General features: G+C 39.0%; 1 protein-coding gene across 3 annotated transcripts in view; it reads right to left on the bottom strand.

The window, feature by feature from the left end:
- Window positions 1–1,130: 1,130 nt before the first annotated feature.
- The window catches only part of SNRK (SNF related kinase), a 39,909-nt gene continuing 21,163 nt past the window's right edge, over window positions 1,131–19,876 (bottom strand). For all 3 annotated transcript variants that reach the window (XM_058831812.1, XM_058831813.1, XM_058831815.1), the window contains exons 4-7: window positions 13,512–13,653; window positions 10,426–10,638; window positions 9,229–9,363; window positions 1,131–4,675 (exon numbers count right to left, since the gene is read on the bottom strand). In XM_058831812.1, the coding sequence (XP_058687795.1) occupies window positions 3,457–4,675; window positions 9,229–9,363; window positions 10,426–10,638; window positions 13,512–13,653 (1,709 nt within the window). In that variant the 3' untranslated portion in view covers window positions 1,131–3,456. The remainder of the gene's footprint in view (window positions 4,676–9,228; window positions 9,364–10,425; window positions 10,639–13,511; window positions 13,654–19,876) is intronic.

The following is a 19,876-nucleotide window of genomic DNA, read 5'->3' on the forward strand; positions in this document are numbered from 1 at the left end:
GCTTGCCCCTATTCCCTGTTTATTGCCAGCCAGCTGCATTGGGATTTCCCTTTATTTGCTAATAAAAAAATCCTTAAAAAAAATCTGACATGAAAAATATCTGACCTGCGCCTACCTACCAGCTACTGAGATGTTACTGCTTGGCCTTGCACTACAAGATGTGTTAAGGCCTTTCCAGTTTGGGTCACAGTCACAGCCCTATAAATTCCTTGGCCCTTCTTTTCCTGCTATCACCTCCACCCCGTTTTGCAGTGCCCCAGCCTAAAGCAGTGGTCACTTAAAGGCTTGCATTCACACAACCTGTTCCATGCCCTTGATCCCTGTGTCCATACCTGTCCCGGCTGGTTACAGTTTGTGCTCCAGGAGCAGTTAAATCACTGCAGCAGCACAGGTTGTGCTGCTGAGCTGCTCCAACCACAGGCCACCAACAGACACCTCTGGGGTGCCTGAAGATGCCAAAGCCAGCCCGCTCCCAGGCAGCCCCGGGCACCTCACTGCAGCACGTGCTGCTGGGGCTAAGTGGGCTGGTACTGTGCTCTCCCCTGTTTTTACTGTTACCTACTTCACATTATAATGAACAGTGGTCTGAGGTTCTGCCTGAGGAACAGCTCCCTCAGCCTTGAGACAGACTCAGCATCTAACTGTGACGACTGTTAAGCCCAAACGAAGGCATTTGATCACTGCAAGAGAGTAACTGAATGTCCATCCACACACAAAGCTGGGCTGTTTGCAAGGCAAGGCCCCTCGCTATCCCCAGGTGCTGCAGCGCAGGGACTGGCCTGGAGCCTGTGCCGCCCTCTCACAGCAAACGCCAGGAGACACAAACCCCATCCATGCAAGTCATTGGCTATGCATCAATCAGGATATCACTTTTATTAACTGGATTTTCCATTTCTGTCGCACACCATGAATGTTTGTACAATGAAAAAGCCAAACATTGCCAGAAGCAATAAGATCAGTTGATATTTCTGTACCCTCTTAACACACATGGATTCTTTCTTGGTGAGAAATTTTTTATACTTCTGTTCATTAATTCTGCTTATTTAGACTGCTACTCTTAAAATTCTGTGTCAAGATTGTCACATCTTAAATACAGATTAAGTTGCTAGAGGTACATTATTTTTTATATATTTTTATATACACACATACAGAAAAATACAAGACTAACTGTTTTTCCACAATATTTACTTTATACACTACTGTAACTATATGTAACTCTTAAAGACACGTTAAGGGGTACAAGAAACTGTTTACTTGCTCTAAATAGTTTGGTCCAATATTATCTTAATGTAGTGGTTATTCTCGCCCTTCCTTTTACGTGACGACATAACACGACGTACACCACATGCACAGTCATTCACCTATCAACAGAGGGAGAGAGGACAGCACTCAGACTAACACATCTGTACACATCTGTACACCCAGAGGTCCAACCAGCCACACACAACTATAAGGCTATAATACAACTATGCAGCATAAATGGTCAACACTGCTGTTCTAAAGTGAGCACCATATATACAGTCGTATATAAAAACATTGGAAACAAAATACACCCGGGGTTAGTTAAAAGGTGCCATTCCAAGGCTGTACATATCAGGAAAGAGTATTTACAATACTTGGAAAAAAGCTGCAACAAATAAAGTTTATTGCCAATGCCCTTTATAAACTTGTCTCCTACGTGGATGTTACGCTCACTGTCTGTGAACCACACATCTCGTTTCTGGCCCTTGGTAAGATCCCTGCTCAAAAATTTCAAGCAATTATGTTCTATGGCTTCACCCACACATCTATGCTTGTAGCTTTTAACTAAACTGCAACTAGAGATTAAAACTTAAAGAAGTGGAACACTTCTCCTTTGCCTTGTTCTGGAAGCAGAACCCCCGGCTGAGCTCGCCAGGAAGGACACCCCATGCACTTCAGACTCTCTGAAGCCTCGCAGGAATCACAAGAGCTGTTGTGATCTGTGGCCATCCCGGCCCAGCCCTTCTTTGGTGCTCTGCCCCCTCCACAGCAGACACAAAGCGCTGTATTCACCACTCTCCAAGTGTTACAAGATGCTCAACAGTGTCAGACTCCTCCGGGACACCCAGGGTCTGCCCAGGGCGCTGCTACATAGTACCCCCAGTTTCACTAGCATTGCTTAGAAGACCCAGTGCACAGCATGAAAAAATACAACATTCTTGCCCTTCCCAAAACTAGGAATCTGCAATATATTTTATTCTAGATAATAAAATTCCACAAAGTTAATTCATCTGGTCAAAAGTATCCTTTTGTACAGAAATACTCTAAATCAAGACCTTGCCATGGCAACAGGAAACCTGACAGGAAGGCTCAGAGCTGTGAAAGCAACACTTTCCTACAGGCTATTTTAAATGGACTTTATGAACAAGTGTATTACTGAGGGAAAATAAGTGGTGTACATGTGGGGAACAGCAGTATTTTAAGTCCTAAAAAGAGTAATAATAACAAAACTGTAAATGACAATAATTTCAATGTGAATCCAATTACCTAAAGATTTTCCATCCCTTATTGCCTTCTGGAATCTCAGGGAGGGGAGGGGAGAACAGCAGAGAGGGTTTACAAGGTAAAAACCTAAAATACTAGGTGTCATGATATACTACTAACAAAAGTAATTCATACAAATACTTTATTTTCAGTTAGCATGTAAAAACTCAGAAGTAGACTTAATAATTTACCTTTGTTATATTAAAAAAGATTGTCTGCTTGTAATATTAACATAATTCTATGGGAGAAAGCTGCCTTACAAATCTACTTGCCTTTTTTTTTTTTTTTAAAGAAAACTGCCTCTAGCAAAAACAAGATCTTTTCAGTTTGATTTTTGAGCCACAACTTCATCCATATTATAGCTTAAGACAAATAGGTGTGGGTTTAAAATCATATTTCAAGATCACTAATTTTCAGTGCATCTTTGCTTTGTACAAGCCTTGGAACATCTGAAAGCTCCCTGAAGAGTTTTCAGCATCAAAACATTATTGCTTTGGTTCTGTTTCAGACACATAGAAGTATGCCACATATCACATATTTTAGTTTTCACAGAAGGTCAGAACAAGAATTAACATTTCATAAGCAAACAAAAGCTTCTCTCTCTAGTTTAAGTGCAGAACATGAAACTTCTAAGTGCTTCATTTACATTAGGATCCAGATCTTTATTTTAATTTAATCCAGATCTTCCATAGTAAAATTATAAATGTAAAAATTACACAATAAAATATTCTTGTTGTGTTTAAAAAGAAAATCATATCTGCTAGCAGCATGCAAAGACCATGCATTGTCATACCATCAAGCAAACACAAAATTAAAGTATAATAAATAACTGCTTGAAGCCCACTTAAAAATCTTAAGACAACAAAAGGGGGTCCGTGACAAGGTGTTCACAGCTCTGACCAGGAAGAATGACGCTGTCAAGCAGATCGAGCTGTTCGAGTCAGGTCACTGTCAAATGACGTGACAACAACTGGTTTGACTGGAGGTACACAGCAGCCCCTCCTTTGGGTTCCGCTGAATATTCACAGATATCTTTTCACAGAGAGGTAGTTGTAGCACATTGTTTTTCAAGTTCCTGTTCTTTAGCCGTTCCAATTCATTTGTTGTGTCTGACATTTGGTCAGAAAAAAATTTTAGGCTGCCCAGTGACGAAGGCTGGTTTGCACTTCCACTGGAGCTTATACACATTTTCCACGTTGATTTCTCCTGTACTTTTACACTGGAAAAGGAGAGATTGTTTTGAGGATCAATAATGTATTTCGTGCTGCCATGAATCTGTGAACCTAGGCAAAGGCTCATGAGCTTCAGGCTTTCAACCAGTTCCCCTGCACTTCTGGACGACAGCTGCATCGAGTTTCCAGATCCAGCGCATCTCCGAGTGGAACCCGAGGTGGTGTTGGTGTTCCCACCGGAGCTACCAGAGGGACTTCCCCCACCTTTGCTGTTATCGCCCGGACTCGTTTTGTCCACCCCTCCGTTTCCATTGCTTGGTTTGCTTTGTCCACCACCATCTCCCTGGCTGCCAGGTGGTCCTTCGCTACTATCCCTTCTGTGCCAGGAGTAAGTAAACCCGCTGTCCTTGTCCAGACGCCTCCTACTTTCCGAGTCGTCATCGCTGGTTTCGGAGCTGCTGCAGCTGGAGCCCCGTCCCTGGCTTTTCCTCCGGTGGTAGCGTTTGTGCACGGTGCTGGGCGAGGCGATGTTCATCTTTAACCTGCTGAGCTTTGGAGGCAAGTTCTCGTCCATGTCAAACTCATCATCTGACTCGCCCTCCTCAAAGATCTGGTTGAGGACCGGTGCACTCTTTCTCGAAGTAAGACGATTTGTAACTGAAGGCTTACGACGCAGAACAACTTGAGTAGAAAGAGAAATAGGTTTTTTATCTTCCTCGTCCTCCTCTTCATCTTCTTCTACTCTGAACAAGCACTTCCGGCCACTTGTAGTGGGTTTTAAGCTCACCGATGGAACTGTGGAAAGTGCTGGCCCAGCCAGTTCAGGAATCTCTTCCTTCTTTGCCGAATCCCCCAGGGCTTTGCTCCGGTGTCCATTGAGAACGTTCTCAGCCGTGCGAGCCGGTGAGGACTGAGGAACAGTGGCGTGGGACAGAGGGGTTGCTGTAAGGTCATCCTCCAGATCCTGGGGGACATCAATTTTTGTCGGCCACGACTGCCTGCGTAAAAAATTAAAGATAAACAGGAAGTTACATCATTTCAAGGAAGCATTTCAGAACTTAGAAGGAAGTGTAAGATCTGCACTAGAGAAGAACAAGTACTGACACACAAATTGGGCTCCTGAGTGGCATGTCTGTAAACAACACTACTGAGTGACTGAGCACAAGGAAGTGTTCTCATAGAACATGCATTCCTTTAGAAATGCTGCTATTTGAAAGGAACAAGATCTATACAAGAACACAGTTTAGAAATGATGTTGGTTACTGCCAAATCAAAATTTAGTATTTTATTGCTCTCAGAAAATGAATGAAGCAATAAAAAAACTTGAAATAATTGTGTCTCAAAAAAATAATCTGAGATTGGTACAGAACCACCTAGAGGAAGGTACAAACCCAACCTATTCAAGCACAACTTAAGTAAGACAGTATTGCAAACAACTTTTAATCTGAAGCTTCTGGGGTTTTCCCCCCAATATTCTTCATATAAAAATTAGGTTAGAATTAACATGAGTGAGACTGAAAAGGTGAGTCAGACAAAATGGTCTCTTATTCTCACCAAGCTCTATTCTACAAAGTTCACTTTAATTTTAAACTGACACAAATTGAGATCATACATTTATTTGTCATTAGCTGAGAATCTGGAATAATACAACTGCATGAATTGAGAACTCAAGCTGTTTAAGAATATGACACTTGAACAAACTGTAAATCCAAGCTGAAAAGGTATGACACTGTAATAGCATTAGCTCAAATCAAAATGAAAGTAACATGAGTGTGCACCAGATTTACAAGTAGGCAGCGGATATCTTATCTCTAGTATCTTAAGCTACTCCAATGATTTACATTTAAATCTTAACATATATTGTAATTTTCTGATAATGCACACAGAATAAATTAAGAACAAAGACTGTGAGCCTTTATTTTAAAAGCCTAATCCAAAAAAACAACATCTACAGACCAACACATTAACACTGAACAATTCTTCGACTTCATTCAGCATAAGCCCCACATTTCTTGACTTTCATTTTAAAAAGTTAGCTAATCTCTTAACTTTTCAAAACAAAAATACTCTGGCTACTGCATGAAAAGCTGTAGTGGAGACCTCTGTTCATATATGGACAGCATATTACAAGACATTCCTAACCTATTTTGTGTGTACCAAAAGAAAGGCCTGCCTGGCTTCCTAGCCCAGTTTAGAAGCAAGAGGAGGAGGACAGCAGAGAACATTTCACACCAAGTGTGACCCCAGGTATTTGCCTGACAGGCTGCATACAAAGACACAAGAATCATCAGTTTCCTGCTCTCTGCCATGTCAGGAGGTCAAGCTGAAGGAAGGAGGAAGGCTCAGACACCTCTTTGCTGCGGTAGGACCGCACTTGCTGAAGGCTGCACAGAAAAGGACCCCAAAGTGTGAGAAGATACTGCTCTACACCAGGTTGTCTCCTGACAACTCTCTCCCCAGTTGTACAAACTTTGAGGAGGAGGCTATACTAAAGCCAGCAATAAACTCACCCAGCCTTGCTGCAGACTTTGCTTTGAAGCACCTGCATCGGTTTTGCTCAACCGACAGTGCCAGAAACCTCTGCCCTCTAACCCAGGACCCTCTAACAGCAGGGCCCGGCTGCCCACACACCACCTAAGCCTGTGTGGTGCATTCCCTGCATGGAAGCTCCTGCCTGTCTCTCTGGGAGCTGCTGCTGGTCTCCACCAGCCTTTCTCCAGTGGGGAGCTCTACCTGGAGGGAGTCAACACAAGCAGCAGCTCCAAGCCAAGCTGCGCAGACAAGAAGTGAAGCCTGGGCTGTGGTCTTCCTTGTTTTGACACTGGCACCCTCTCTTAGCCCCAGCTGTCTCCAGAAGTGCTGGGAAACACTGACCCAGTTTGCTGATGACTTGTGCTCAGCTGTGTATTTTAAACACAAACAATTGCCTGCAATTAACAAATGGGACTTAAATACACTAGAAACAAAACTACAAACATGACAGAAAATGAAGATCTAAATCTTTCAGAAACTTGCCATGCTAGAAGAACAGACTGGTTTGTCAGCAAAAATAGGAAGAGTTCTGTAGTTGTCACAATAAAGAGCAAATATAGTATCTTACAGTACTGTAGTTGCCAGGCAATAAACCTCCTCACTACAATATGTTTATCTCTCATAGCAGCCCATGTTTGCCTCCCTTCCCTTCTGCCTCTGCCTTTATTCCCCATTTAGTGGGCCTGGGGGGAGAGAGGGACAGAAAAGAAGCTCCAGGTTGCAAATAAGTTGGTTTTTTGGAGTTGGTTTTTTTTGTGGTTGCTGTTAATATTTTGAGGTCTCAAAAAATCAAAGTAATGCACTACCGTGTGTCTTTTCCTTGAAGTCATTCTGTAGAAACACTTGGAATTTAGAACCATCATGAAGGCAAAGAACAGCTACTGGGACCATAAGAGCAAGAGTTCCCAAGTCTGTGCAGATGTGCTTGTTATGAACATTCATACTCATAGGGCAGGCTACAGCTACTCCAACTTTACAAATTCATATAAAAATTTAGATTAATTGAACTTTTTGTTCCAGTTTCTTATATAACTAAAGCTGCAGAGTGACACTGAGGAAAAAAAAAACTCCAAAAAATTCAAAAGCCAACTTTACAGTTTTAGAATTTCCATTTGAAGGTGAACTCCAGATCTTCCTCTAGAGTAATTTGTTTTATAAGTAATACTTAGTATTAGGCACATTTGAAAGGGATTTCTTTTTTCAAAGAAGCTGACATAAAAATGAGGGGATGATCCATCATGAAAGAACTGCTGAGTCAAACAGTATCACCCTTGAAGAGAGGTGAGCTCTCTAACAGCAAGCTCCAGGCTGTTTAGTTTCTGTAGGCATCCCTTAGATGCCTGCAACAGGAACTCTTCTGAAGAGTTCTTGCAACCACCTAAGATAACATCTCCAACATCAGTGACCACTGAGTGATCACTAGGTGTACAAAGTGTGGGGTGCAGTCTCACCTGGGGATGACCAAGATACTGAAAACACTGTAACATTCATGGAGCATCAATTCATAATTCAGGGAGACAGAATGGTATTCAGAAGAGATGTCTCTAAAATCTCAAGCCTAAATCCGAGGTGACAGCCAATGGAGACTTTAACCCATTTTCCCAAGTGTGTGTCCTTAATTTATAACAAGTCTCCTTTTTTTTTTTTTAAACATCTAACTTGAGGTAGCAGTACCTTACTTTTATCCATTAGGCCAAGGAAACTAGACTGTGCACCAGAAGGACATCCCAGCATTTATTCCTATTAAATGATTTCACATATGACATCACACAAAAGCTGCATGAAGAAACTCTTGGAATGAACAAGTTATTTTTTCTTTTTCTCTAAATCACGCAGATGAACAACACTGAAGGTGTTGCTGGAGTTAGTTTAGCAATGCTAAACACCAGCACAAACATTTAGTATTCTTTTCTCATTAATAAATTATCTGCTAATAATTGTCATTATTGCTAGTAACAGTTGCCATTATTTTACCTAAATAGGCAACTTTAGGAAAGACTGGAGGTTACAGGAAGAAAAGTTAATGGAAATGCTTCAGTACCTCCTCCATCTTCACTGGAACAATTGTCAAGATGGGCCATATTTTATTCAATATCAGCAGATCTCTAGTGATAGTTTAACACTTAATTCAGGAAAGAAAAACCACAATGTGTAAGAAAAATAATTGCTCAAAACTTGAATCCTCCAATATCAATGTGCAAGTGGAAATTATACTTTTTGCCTTTTGGGTTGGGTGCTTTGGTTGGTTGGTTTGTTTTTGGTTGGTTGGGTGTTTTAAAGCATATTCTGCTGCAACTGAACAGGTGGGATGCTCTGGTAACTGCCTGCAGAGCAAATGAACTGGCTGAACATACCCCAGTACCAACTACGTGCCAGAAGCCAAATTTCCCCCTTTTAGTTTTACTGTGTCCCAAGCTGAAGCTTGGAAAATCTCAGGGAACCTTACTTATAAGGTTTTTTAAATTCAAGTTTTTGTTTCACAAAAACAATCTACTGCAGTATCTTTAAGTGACTGATTGAAATGGTAAATTCAACAATTTTTCTTAAACAACAAACACAGCCGACTGACATGAAAAAGAACATAACCTACAGATCACATTTAGAGTTACTTCTCATTTATAACTAATTCCGTATCAGCAGGTTTATGGATTATGCAACTAATTTTTCTCCAGGGATATTACATAACACAATTTGTATGAGGAGCTGAAGGTCAACGAACAAGCCCTTTTCTAGGAGGTGTGAAAACTTGCCTCTTCAAAGGTACACACTTCAAATTGCCTTGTCATTTCCTGAGAAGGGTAGGAATTGAAAATACTATGTGCAACTGATTTCTGAAAAGTTTGAGGTGTCTCAAATCTGCAGCACTTTGAAGATCTTGAAAATTTGCAATGAGTAAGTATTTTACTGTTTTCAAGAAAGCAGTACTTGAGAAATTTAATATTCTCATTAAGACAATATAAAAAACAAACAAACAAAAAACCCAAACCCCTCTAGGCCATTTAGATTCCTCAATTCTCACCTGAACTGAGCTTTGATGTTGCTGGGGCTTGCAGATCTGGTCTGAATTTCCTTCTCTTGTTTTTCTCGCAGGATCCTTTCAGCTAGTAAGAAGTAAGTAGCAGTGATGTGATTGTATTTGTTAGTCTCCAATGCCCTGAGGAAAGTACAAAACATGAAATAACCCATCCATCAGTGGTTTCTAAAAATTGGACATGCATCTTCTAGCTTGCTGTGCTTCCCATAGCAGGAAAAGTGCCTGAAAGCAGCACTTCCCATTTCTGATCTTTTGATGAGCAATACCTTAATTTTATTAAAAATGAAGAGCCAACAAGTTGAGCAATTCCAGCTATAGTTGGAAGGAAACATCCTTAGAATATCATCCAACAAAAGCAAGAAATTATTTTTTATTTTACATTCTTTAAATGTGAACTGTTTTTTATTAATGTTCAGCACCAATGATGGGCTCTCCCACTGGCACATGCAACCACAAAGTACCAATATTTGGTTATGCAACAAGTGGAAGAAAACTTTCATTATTTTAGGGCTGTCACATTGAGTTTACAGCAAAAGTAAGTTCATAAGTCAGTAAGTGTCACTCAGACACTGTATCAGAAAGGCTGCCCCTGTTACACAGCTAAAAGCTGAAGAAGTAAGAATGCTGCTTTCCCTTCCCCATCAACAGTTTTTTACAGCTGAACACATAAAAAGAGGAAAAATGTTTAAGACCATTTAAATGTTTAATGTTTCAATTTGGGGAATATTTTTGAAATTTGGCAGTTTTAATCTATTAGAAGAATCTATGTAGCTTTCTAGCAAGCTCCCTCAGTGACAGTGATTATTATACATTACATAAAGGGAAAAATATTTGAAATTAACAAAGATTTGGGTACACTGGAAATTTGCTAAGGGAAAAATACTAGAATTTATCACTTTCAAATACGCATGAGAGATGAAGAACAAGCATGGATTCCAAAGCATTTGAGTTTACTCAGGATGGCTACTGCAGGAATCAAAACACTGTTCCAACACATTTTCTTCAAGTTTTTCCCAAATTTGGGTACACTTAAGTACTTCTGATCCTACAATATCCTATCACAGTACAAGACTGTAGTACTTTGCCTGATATTTAAACACCAAAGTACACAGGTTCTTGTGATGTTGAATCAAAAAGGAGGGATGCACAAAACAAACAGCATCTAGAAGGCTGCTGACTTACTCCACTATGGTATCTCGGTCTGCGATGTCCCCAAGAACCATGCGCTGTATGATACTGTTGTGCTCCTCCTCAGACAGATTTTTGTACGATACAAGAGGAATATTGTACTTGGTTGCAGGAGATGGATCAACTCCTTGGAGCCATGCATGGTTTTCAATCTCTTCCAAAGATGCCCTTCGCTTCGGATCTCTCTGCAACATCCGTGTAATTAGACTGTGAATAAAAAATAAATCTAAACAAAAATGCACACGTGTTTAAAAAAACAGCTGCTGTAAAGAGCAACATTAGGAAGACATTTTGTGCTGTCTGGTCACAGAGATCTTCAGAAGTCTCACAGTAAACAGTGTGATGGGAAACTGTTTAGTCTCAAAGACATTACAAATACTGCTAAACTGAAACAATTTAATAAAACGATAAATATCAAACACTGCAGTTTTCCTTTACTGTACTTAGATAATTCATCTGATTTTTCTCATTTCTTCAATTTTAGTAGGTTTTATAGGGCAACTGTAGGTCACAGGTGGCCTATCAGCTAGTCTGTAAAGCAATAGAAATGTGATTCTTTTTTTATTGCTGCTGTCAACAAGTATGTAGAATTGCAAAATAAACAGAAATATTTTATTCTGAAGTAACTAGCAGACATTTGAGTCTTCAATATCCTTGAAAATACTTTGATTTGCTCTACCCACATAGAAAAAAACCTAAACAGACCAATACACTCTCTGGGACGATGTAGTGACAGATCTACTAATGAGTTGTTACTGAGATTTTACAAATGCTGGAAAGAAAGTGCATGAAGAATTCCCCAAGTAAACAGAGAAAGAAGACTTCATTAACAGAGCATATCTCTGTTCACTTACTATACGTGGAAAATTCTTGGGGAAAGTATTTTTGCCTTTGTTCAACAAATATGGATATATGGTCTTGTTGCCAAGGTTACAAAGAAACTGTATTGCTCCATGTTCTCCAGTTCTCATATACTGCTTTTTCTTCCACTAAATATACTATACCATGCAACTTCTGACTGCAAGGCCACAAACAAAGCACAAAGGTAATCACAACTTTTTATGGGTTTTTTTGTTTGGGGTTTTTTTTTTTTTTTTTCTGTGTGAGATGATGCACTGATTTTAAAGTGGAGTTTAATCCAACCTTCTTAAAAAATTCTATTATAAAAAAAAAGTCACATTTATTTTTTTTAGCTGTGGTCTCTGCCCTTACCAAGAGGAAAAGTGGGTGAGACATGGGAGCCTTGAGTTTCTTTACTTTTGTTAATATTATGACAGAAAGAGAAGAAACTCCATATTTAATTTGACTTTTCCTTAAACTACACCTGTAGTCAAACGGCACAAATGCAGCACATGTGCCTCCTGCTTGAAGCTTGTTTATGCATCTCAAACCACAAATGCTTTCACTCCAAGAAGGAAGTTTAAACATTCCCAGAGCCTTTTCCCTAAGAAAACCTAACCTATAGAGGACCTGGGTAACCGCCTGTACATTTTTCATGTTTTGTATAGAGAAAGCAGATCTGGACATGTAAGCAAATCAATGTTAGCAAGTATATTAAGCAAAAGGCTGCAGAAGAGAAGTTTCCTGGCCTCACACAGCATGCAGCATCTCAAGAGATTGAGTCGATACAATTCACTGATAAGAGGTCCCTCTTAAACCTTTTCCTGTATTGTACTTTAAACCTCTTCCTGTATGTGAAGCTCTTCAAGCTCAGAGCAGCTTTTTCATGTTACTGGAGTGTGCTAAACACTAACGACAAGACAAGAACACCAACTATGGCACAGAATGATAGAATCATTAAAGTTGGAAAAGACTACTGAGAGCATCAGGTCCAACCACTAAAACAGCACCACCATGCTCACCACTGAACTACTTCTCTAAGAGTCACATCTACACTGGCTTTGAATCATCATCTCCAGGCATAGTGATTCTACCACTTCCCTGGGCAGCCTGTCCTGAGGCTTGACAAGAAATTTTTCCTAATATCCAATCTTAACCTTGAGGTCACTTCCTCATCCTATTGCTTGTTACCTAGAAGAGACCGACCCCACCTGGCTACAACCCCTTTTCAGGTGGTTGTAGAGAACAGTAAGGTGTCCCCTGAGCCTCCTCTTCTCCAGGCTAAACAACCCCAGCTGCTCCCCAGCTTCACTGCCCTTCTCTGGATGCAATCCATCACCTCCACGTCTTTCTTGAGAGTCCAAAAACTGAACACAGAGCTCAGGATGTGCCTACACCAGTGCTGAGCACAGGGGATCACTGTCCTGGTTCTGCTGGCCACACTGCTGCTGATGCTAGGATGCTGCTCACCATATTATGGATTAGACTCCTTGACTGCACAGATGACAGGTAAAGAAAGGAATGGTCATCATGACCACAGTTGTAACAAACTTCATTCATTGGCAAATAAAAGAATTCTAGATGCTGCTCTAGTTTTTTTGACTGAACCAAATGCATTTTTCAAGCATTTATGAAAGCATTTGGTTCTCTGTATTAACAATTAAAAGATATTCCACTGCAAATTCAAGAACCCAGAAAAATATTTTAAAATTGTCTAAGTGATGCAACTGGGATATGTTTTTAAAGGCTCGAAGGTCATTAACCAATAGGGAAACGTGGGAAATACTGGAACAGATCAATAAAAAAGCTCCAATGAACACTGCAGAAAAACACATCAAAAGGAATTGTGACTCCTAAGTGGATATGGTATTTCCAGACCAAATATTTTGTTCCTTTGGTAACCTAAGATGTTAATTTGGATTTGCAATTTCAGTAGGAGATGAGCAAAACTTGCTGTGTGACAGGTTTTGGTAATTCATTGTTTGGACAGAAACTGATAAGCAATTGTGACAGAATTATCACAACACCACCTGGTAATTTGTCCAGCAAAAGAGTTGGCCAAAGGCAATCAGTACTGAGTAACTTCTTCAGTTCTTTATAAAATGCATGACAACTGAGAGACATAAAAGGAAGGCTATCAAGGAATATTCTACACTTTGATAATATAGTATGGGAAACTCCCAAAAGTAATGAAAATTCACTTCTGTGAATGCTTCCAAGTTGCTTAGTACTCTACTTACTCTTTACATTCTTTGGACACATGAGGTGGCACCGTGTATTTGCAGTCCATTATCATAGTCAGAGTTTCACTGTCATTTGCTTCTTGGAATGGTGGTTGTCCACAGACCAACATGAAGAGGATGACCCCCAAACTCCATATATCTGTAAATATAAAGTACACATTTAGAAAAACCAAACTGTTTAGGATACAGACGTAATTACCATCCAACCCATGAAATATACTTAAAATGCATATTGGGATGATTATTGCACTCTTCATTATGAGCATTATTTATGGAAATTGCAATTCCACTGAAGTACAAAATACAGTAGTTCCACTGCTTGACAGCTTTTACAGTTTTTGAAGGGGAAAAAAACCCAGAATTCATTACTTCAAGGATGCATAACAGTTTGAGATGCATTAACACTTTTGACAGCAGTGTTAGATAAAGCTGAAAATAATCTGGTCACTTAGAAAGCATGAATTCATTACCCTTTGACAACAGGTAGGCACAGGTTATTCAAGAGATTTGAATTCGGAGCACATTCCTTTCTGAAGGGCTTGCATAAATAAACTGTTCTCTCTGTTGTTTACATGTTACTCTGAATCACAGAATCACATGGTTAGAAGAGACCTTTAAGATCATTGAGTCCAACCCATGCCCAAACACCTCAACTGAACCATGGCACCAAGTGCCACATCCAATCTTTTTTTAAACACATCCATGGTGACTCCAGCACTCCCCCGGGCAGACAATTCCAGTGCTTTATCACTCCATAAAAAACTTTTTTCCTAACATCCAACCTAAATTTCCCTTGGTGCAGCTTAAGACTCTGTCCTTTCGTTCTGTCAGTTGCTGTCTGGATAAAGATACCAACCCCCACCTACTCCAGGATGTCAGAAATTACGAAGAAAGTCCCTTTTTTCAATAAGACTGATTTTGGTATGTTTTTCTTTCAGCGGTGTTATGTTGCTTTAAAATTTGGCACTTCCAACGGTAACTAAATTAGTTTATGTAAAACCAGCTTCTTATACCAATGATACTATGAAGTGTGGACAAGTGGGTTTCGGGTGCTGGTTGGTTTTTTTAAATATCCAAACATAACAAAAACAGTGATTTCTACTACACTCCGGGAGTCTTATTGTTTCCTTCTAATTCCTGCTTGTGTAAAATAAACATTTAACAACTCTCTTGTTCCCCAGTGGAATGGCATACCAAAAGATGAAAAAGAAGCACTTTGGGGCTTCTGTAGTTGGTTTCTACTTAGTGTAATAGTATTTAGTTCAAATTTTTATTAAGAGCCTGCCTAAAAGGAAGTATTTCATGAGTGTCACTGCATTTAATAAAGGAAGCATAAATATTAAGAAATGCATCATATTACAGAAAAAGAAGTAACTCACTCCAATACATGCTTAATAAAATTTCCACGATCTTAAACTTGGAGCTACAACTCCATGCTCTGGGAATTTCAGCGGCAATCTTGTGTCTTAAACCCTTAACATGTTACAGATCTGTAATCATTAAAACCAAACAGCTGAGAAATGATCGGGCAGGAACCTCCCAAGGAAAGAGGGTAGAGCAGCCAGCAGTGATCTGGGACACAGAGCATGCCAGCTTTTTCCTGGAAGGACTTGCAAGAGGGAAACACATAAGCTACCTACTCAACTGCATCTTGCTTTCTGTGGCCCATTTGAAATACTCGAGGTGCATTTCATGCTGAAGGATAGCTACAGTTTTATTTAATAAAGTAAATCACACAGATTCATCCCTAGAACAATTACTCCTTTTGCTAGTTATGACCTATTCTTCTTATGGTTTTGCTGACAGGGGAATAGAAACACTACATGGTAATTTTCTTTAGAGCTCTAATTTGTAGTAAGTGCATGCTATCAAACTCAGACAATTACTGGATTTCTGCTATGCTCACTAGGGCCTCAATCTTGTAGGTACTCAGCATTTTGAGGCTGGTACACCGTATCATGCATAACCTGCAAATTCAGCATGACCATCACCATGTTTACAGACTCAGTAAGTGCTTTAGGAATTCAACAGCTTAATGCCAGAAAGACAATGTTTAGGAATGCAGGACTTTAAAAGCCCTCACAAGACAGGGAGGCAATTTCACCTAAAAGGTTCACCTTTAATTTTGTAACATTACTTGTTGTCTTTCTGCTTTCTTGATTAGTTTCGAAGCAGCCAAAAGGTTTTGGTGTATTATCTATCTCCCACCACACAACAGATTATGTGAAATTTTTGCAAGCACAAAAGGTGAATTTATGCATTTCTATGACCAGTCATCTTTTGGCTATCAATATCCTTACTAGATTTTTAACTTTGCCTAACATCTATGTTGTGATTTGATCTATCCTAGTATTCTGTTCAGTACTTCTCCACAACAGAATGTTTCACGTGTCCTTTTAGCATGAAGTACTTTACAAGAATCCACACAGTATTCATTATTACAGACAAATTACATTTGCTATAACAAAGCAATACATACTGGCCAAATTTAAGCCAAGAGAAAAATATTGGGGAGGGGAACAATCTAATTAAATTGTTAGTTAAAAAAAAGCATATAAGAAATTTATACAGAAGGAAAGAGACAGTAGTGTAAAAAATCAAGCTTAAAAATAGTAAGACAGTCCTGAGAAAAGGACAGCAATCAAAGAAAGACATGAACTGAAGTTCCATTAAATCACCATATACAGGAAACTTTATCAGACCTTGAAGTTTCAACTGCATTGAGCAGATACTGAACATATTATTAAGTGCTTTCCATCACGAGGTAGCCTCCTAATTTTTTTTTCTATTTTACACACACAGCTTCTTGTCTAGTCTATACATACACTTTGCTGTATTTCAATTTGGAAGAATATATGTAATAACAGGTACTGTTTTAGTTTTCTGAAATTTATTTAGATAAACATGTATGCTCATTTACTTCATAAAAATAAAAAACATTTTTTAGAAGCAAAATCCAGCTGATTCTCTAAATGCAAAGTAAACCCCCAAACCACTATTGTTTGCAACTATGCAATGTCCATTAGACATCAACCTTTATGTTTTGACAAATAAAGCAGTCATTACTGATAAGCCAGCACATAACAGAGAATTCTCTGTATTTTTTCTTTCACTAGTTACTGTATTTTGCAGTTTTTACCCATGGGTCTTTCCAGATAAGGAGCGCTGCAAATAGCAAAATGAAATAGCTTTAACACAGCTATATGAAAATAGAATATAAACTGGTTAATAATGAAATATAAATCATGCACTGAATTGCTACTGTGTTTCATTATATCACAAATTCCATTTAATGCACATAAGATACACTAAAAGGGGATAATGTGTATGCAGAAAAAGTTCTTTTAGAAACTAAAAATAGTGCTTAAGACCATTTAACCTTGACATATTATGTAGATATTCTTAGCCTTTCAGTGAAGCGCACTGGAACAGCAACAACTACGCTTTACCTCGCTCTTATATACTACAGGCAAAGCTTCCTATTATACTTTTCTGACAAACGTGTATTTTATTACCCTGCAGCACAGCAGATGTTTATTCTGATGTGACCAAGAAATAGCAGTGGACAGAAACAATTACCTGGCTTTTATTATCAGCCTATTTTTACCGCTGTAGCTGTAAAAAGATCAGCTTCACTGCGCCTACATTCAAGGTGGCTAAAATGACTCAGCTTGCAGTATCATGGACAAAGGTGAGCAGCCTCAGCAAAACCTAAAAGTCTACTAATAACCAGGAAGCAAGAAGATAGTGTGCCTGAGAAAGTCTAATCCACATGTAAGACTGAAAAATCACTGGGAGGCTTAGTGCAGACCTTATTATGTCACAAGTCAGATGTCATCTTAGCAACATCTTCACAAGCCCTGCAATATCATATTATAGCAAGCCTCTCATTTCGGGACGCAGAGCCAAGCATTTGGGTGTCTGCAGGTGTACTAAGAGAACACATTGAAAAGTTCTGTCCTGCCCCTTCATATGCAAACTCTCCATATGTAAACTGTCCAAACAAGGGGTTGATTCCTTGTCCCTTTTCCATGGCACAGTTTAACCAGACTACATCAATTGTTTGCAACTCCTCATGCAACTAAAGCCAACCAACCAGATGACTGATGCAGCACCACCTTTAACGAGGCTCTTGTTAACACAGCTGCATATTTTTCAGTCAAATTCAGAAAACATACTGCAAAAACACTTAAATATACTGCTTTCTTCTCTAAATATACAATTCTTGTTCACCCATTTCATATAATAATTACAGTTCATTTTGGAGAATTATTCTATTCCAGAATAGTGTCATCTGGCTGAAAGATGCAGGATCTTTCAAAAGGGTTGTCTTAGAGAAGTTAGTAAAGGATAATCAGAGTTTACTTTATTATAATGTATATTTACCAAATTTTATTATTTCCCCAAGCAATACACAAAGCCACATACGACAGTGTTCACTGCCAGAGCTTTGTTCTGTCATAATGAGTGTCACAGCCAGTTCTAGATTTGAGACTCTTAATTGAAGGAACACAAGGAAGAGAAAGGTTACAGAGACCACATTTTAAAAGCAGATTCAAACAATAATTTATTTTTCACAATTTTAAGATCTTTTACTACTCTTAGTAACTAGCAATTAGCAGATGAAGGCTTTATGGAAACCGCTTGTTTCTGTCCTTCAAGGGTCATCTAATTTGCTCTCTTTAGAAAACTGATGGAAAAGCAGAAATTAGGCCCAACATGCTGGATGCATTTAGTATTCTTAATCACCTGCAAAGTTGTTATAGTAAAGGAAGGCACAGTTCTATTCTGCAGTAGCCAAAATCAAGGTCTCTTTCAAAAGTCCTGTGAAGATCTCAAGATACAATTTAGCCTTTAAACTGGGCAACTTGAAACTGTCATTTCCATGACAAGAATAAAATAAGAATAAAAGCAGTAGTAACTAGCTGCAGTAGGGAATTTCTTTTTGTTTTCTAAGCCATTAAATAATCAGGAAGGGACCATGAACCATGACAACCAGGGCTGTGTATATGCAACTTCCTTACATAATGTGAAGTCACTGCCATAGAAACCAAATTACAACATTAGCTGTCTGTGCTACACTTGTCTTAAACACAGGGTGGTCAAACATCTGTCATGTTCAAGTTTGCACACTCCACAAAATCCAAATTCATCTGTTTCACCATTTCATTAGTCACTTACTGCTTTCTGAAGTTTGTGATTTACTCCTAAAATAAGTACTTAGGATTTCAGTAAGTTACAATTTAAGTGGCACAGGATGCTTATAGCTTCATATTCCCTCAAATTTCTACTGTTCACCACAAGTCAGACATTTGTCACATTTTATATGTGCTACATAAACTTGTGATTTTAAGCAATTAAAAATCCATACTCATTTTGGAATACACACATTTGCATATACATACATAATGTAAATTGAGTCTACTTACTGAAGTTGTTTATTTCACACCTGGATGGGAAAAGGGTTGAATTTTTTTCCTCCTAACTTAAATTTAGAACTGCTCAACAGTGTTACAGTGTGTATTACTCAGCTGATAAGATGTATGTTTCTACATAAGTGACAGAAGTCATAAGTGAACTTAGTGATTACAAGACACAAAAATGACTTGTAATATTGAGTAAATTTAGCCAGGTTTTATAAATTTCTCTTCACATTATTTACTGTAACAGCTGAACATTATAGTTCTTTTCTACTAGGAACCACTTAAGCTAAAAGGAAACAAACCAACTTTTATGGAGGTGACAGAAGTGTTTACATGTTTATTTTGCCACTAGAAGAGGTATCAACAAACAGACTGTGGATAAATCAAGGGTGGAAATGGACCCCTATTTCCAGGATTATGGGCAGTTATTCTAACTACTGTGTTAAGACTCTGAAGAATGTTACCCCTGCTGCTGTTACCCTCTTCAGAGCAGGTTTCATGAAGAAAGCCCAATCCATAGAAACTTGCTGAATACAAGCCTTGGAAGAGATTCAACACACCAGCACTTCAATACCTAGTTCTTGTATGCAGAGCTAAATAGGAAAAAAAATCTAGGTAAAATCTTCAGTATCTCTTCACTTTGGGCATGTTCAGGGCCAGGGAGCACTGGAGACATGCAGACTGCACTTCTGAACTCAAGACACAAAAACCCCATCGTGAACTCCTTCATTTGGATTGAAGGGTGGAACCATGATGGGTTCAGGAGCAAGACAGTCTGCTAGCTCACCAGGTTAAGTGGCAAGCATGCTTGTTACGAGTTAGAATTTAAGAACCCGTTCACAGAATAGGCTGAGGGAAACTGAATGAATACTCAAACGTATAGCACAGCTTCACATAATTGCCTGAAGAACCAAAACACAATCTAAGAGTAAAAATTCA

This window comes from Poecile atricapillus, chromosome 2 (genome assembly GCF_030490865.1).
Source record: "Poecile atricapillus isolate bPoeAtr1 chromosome 2, bPoeAtr1.hap1, whole genome shotgun sequence".
Lineage (NCBI taxonomy): Eukaryota > Metazoa > Chordata > Aves > Passeriformes > Paridae > Poecile > Poecile atricapillus.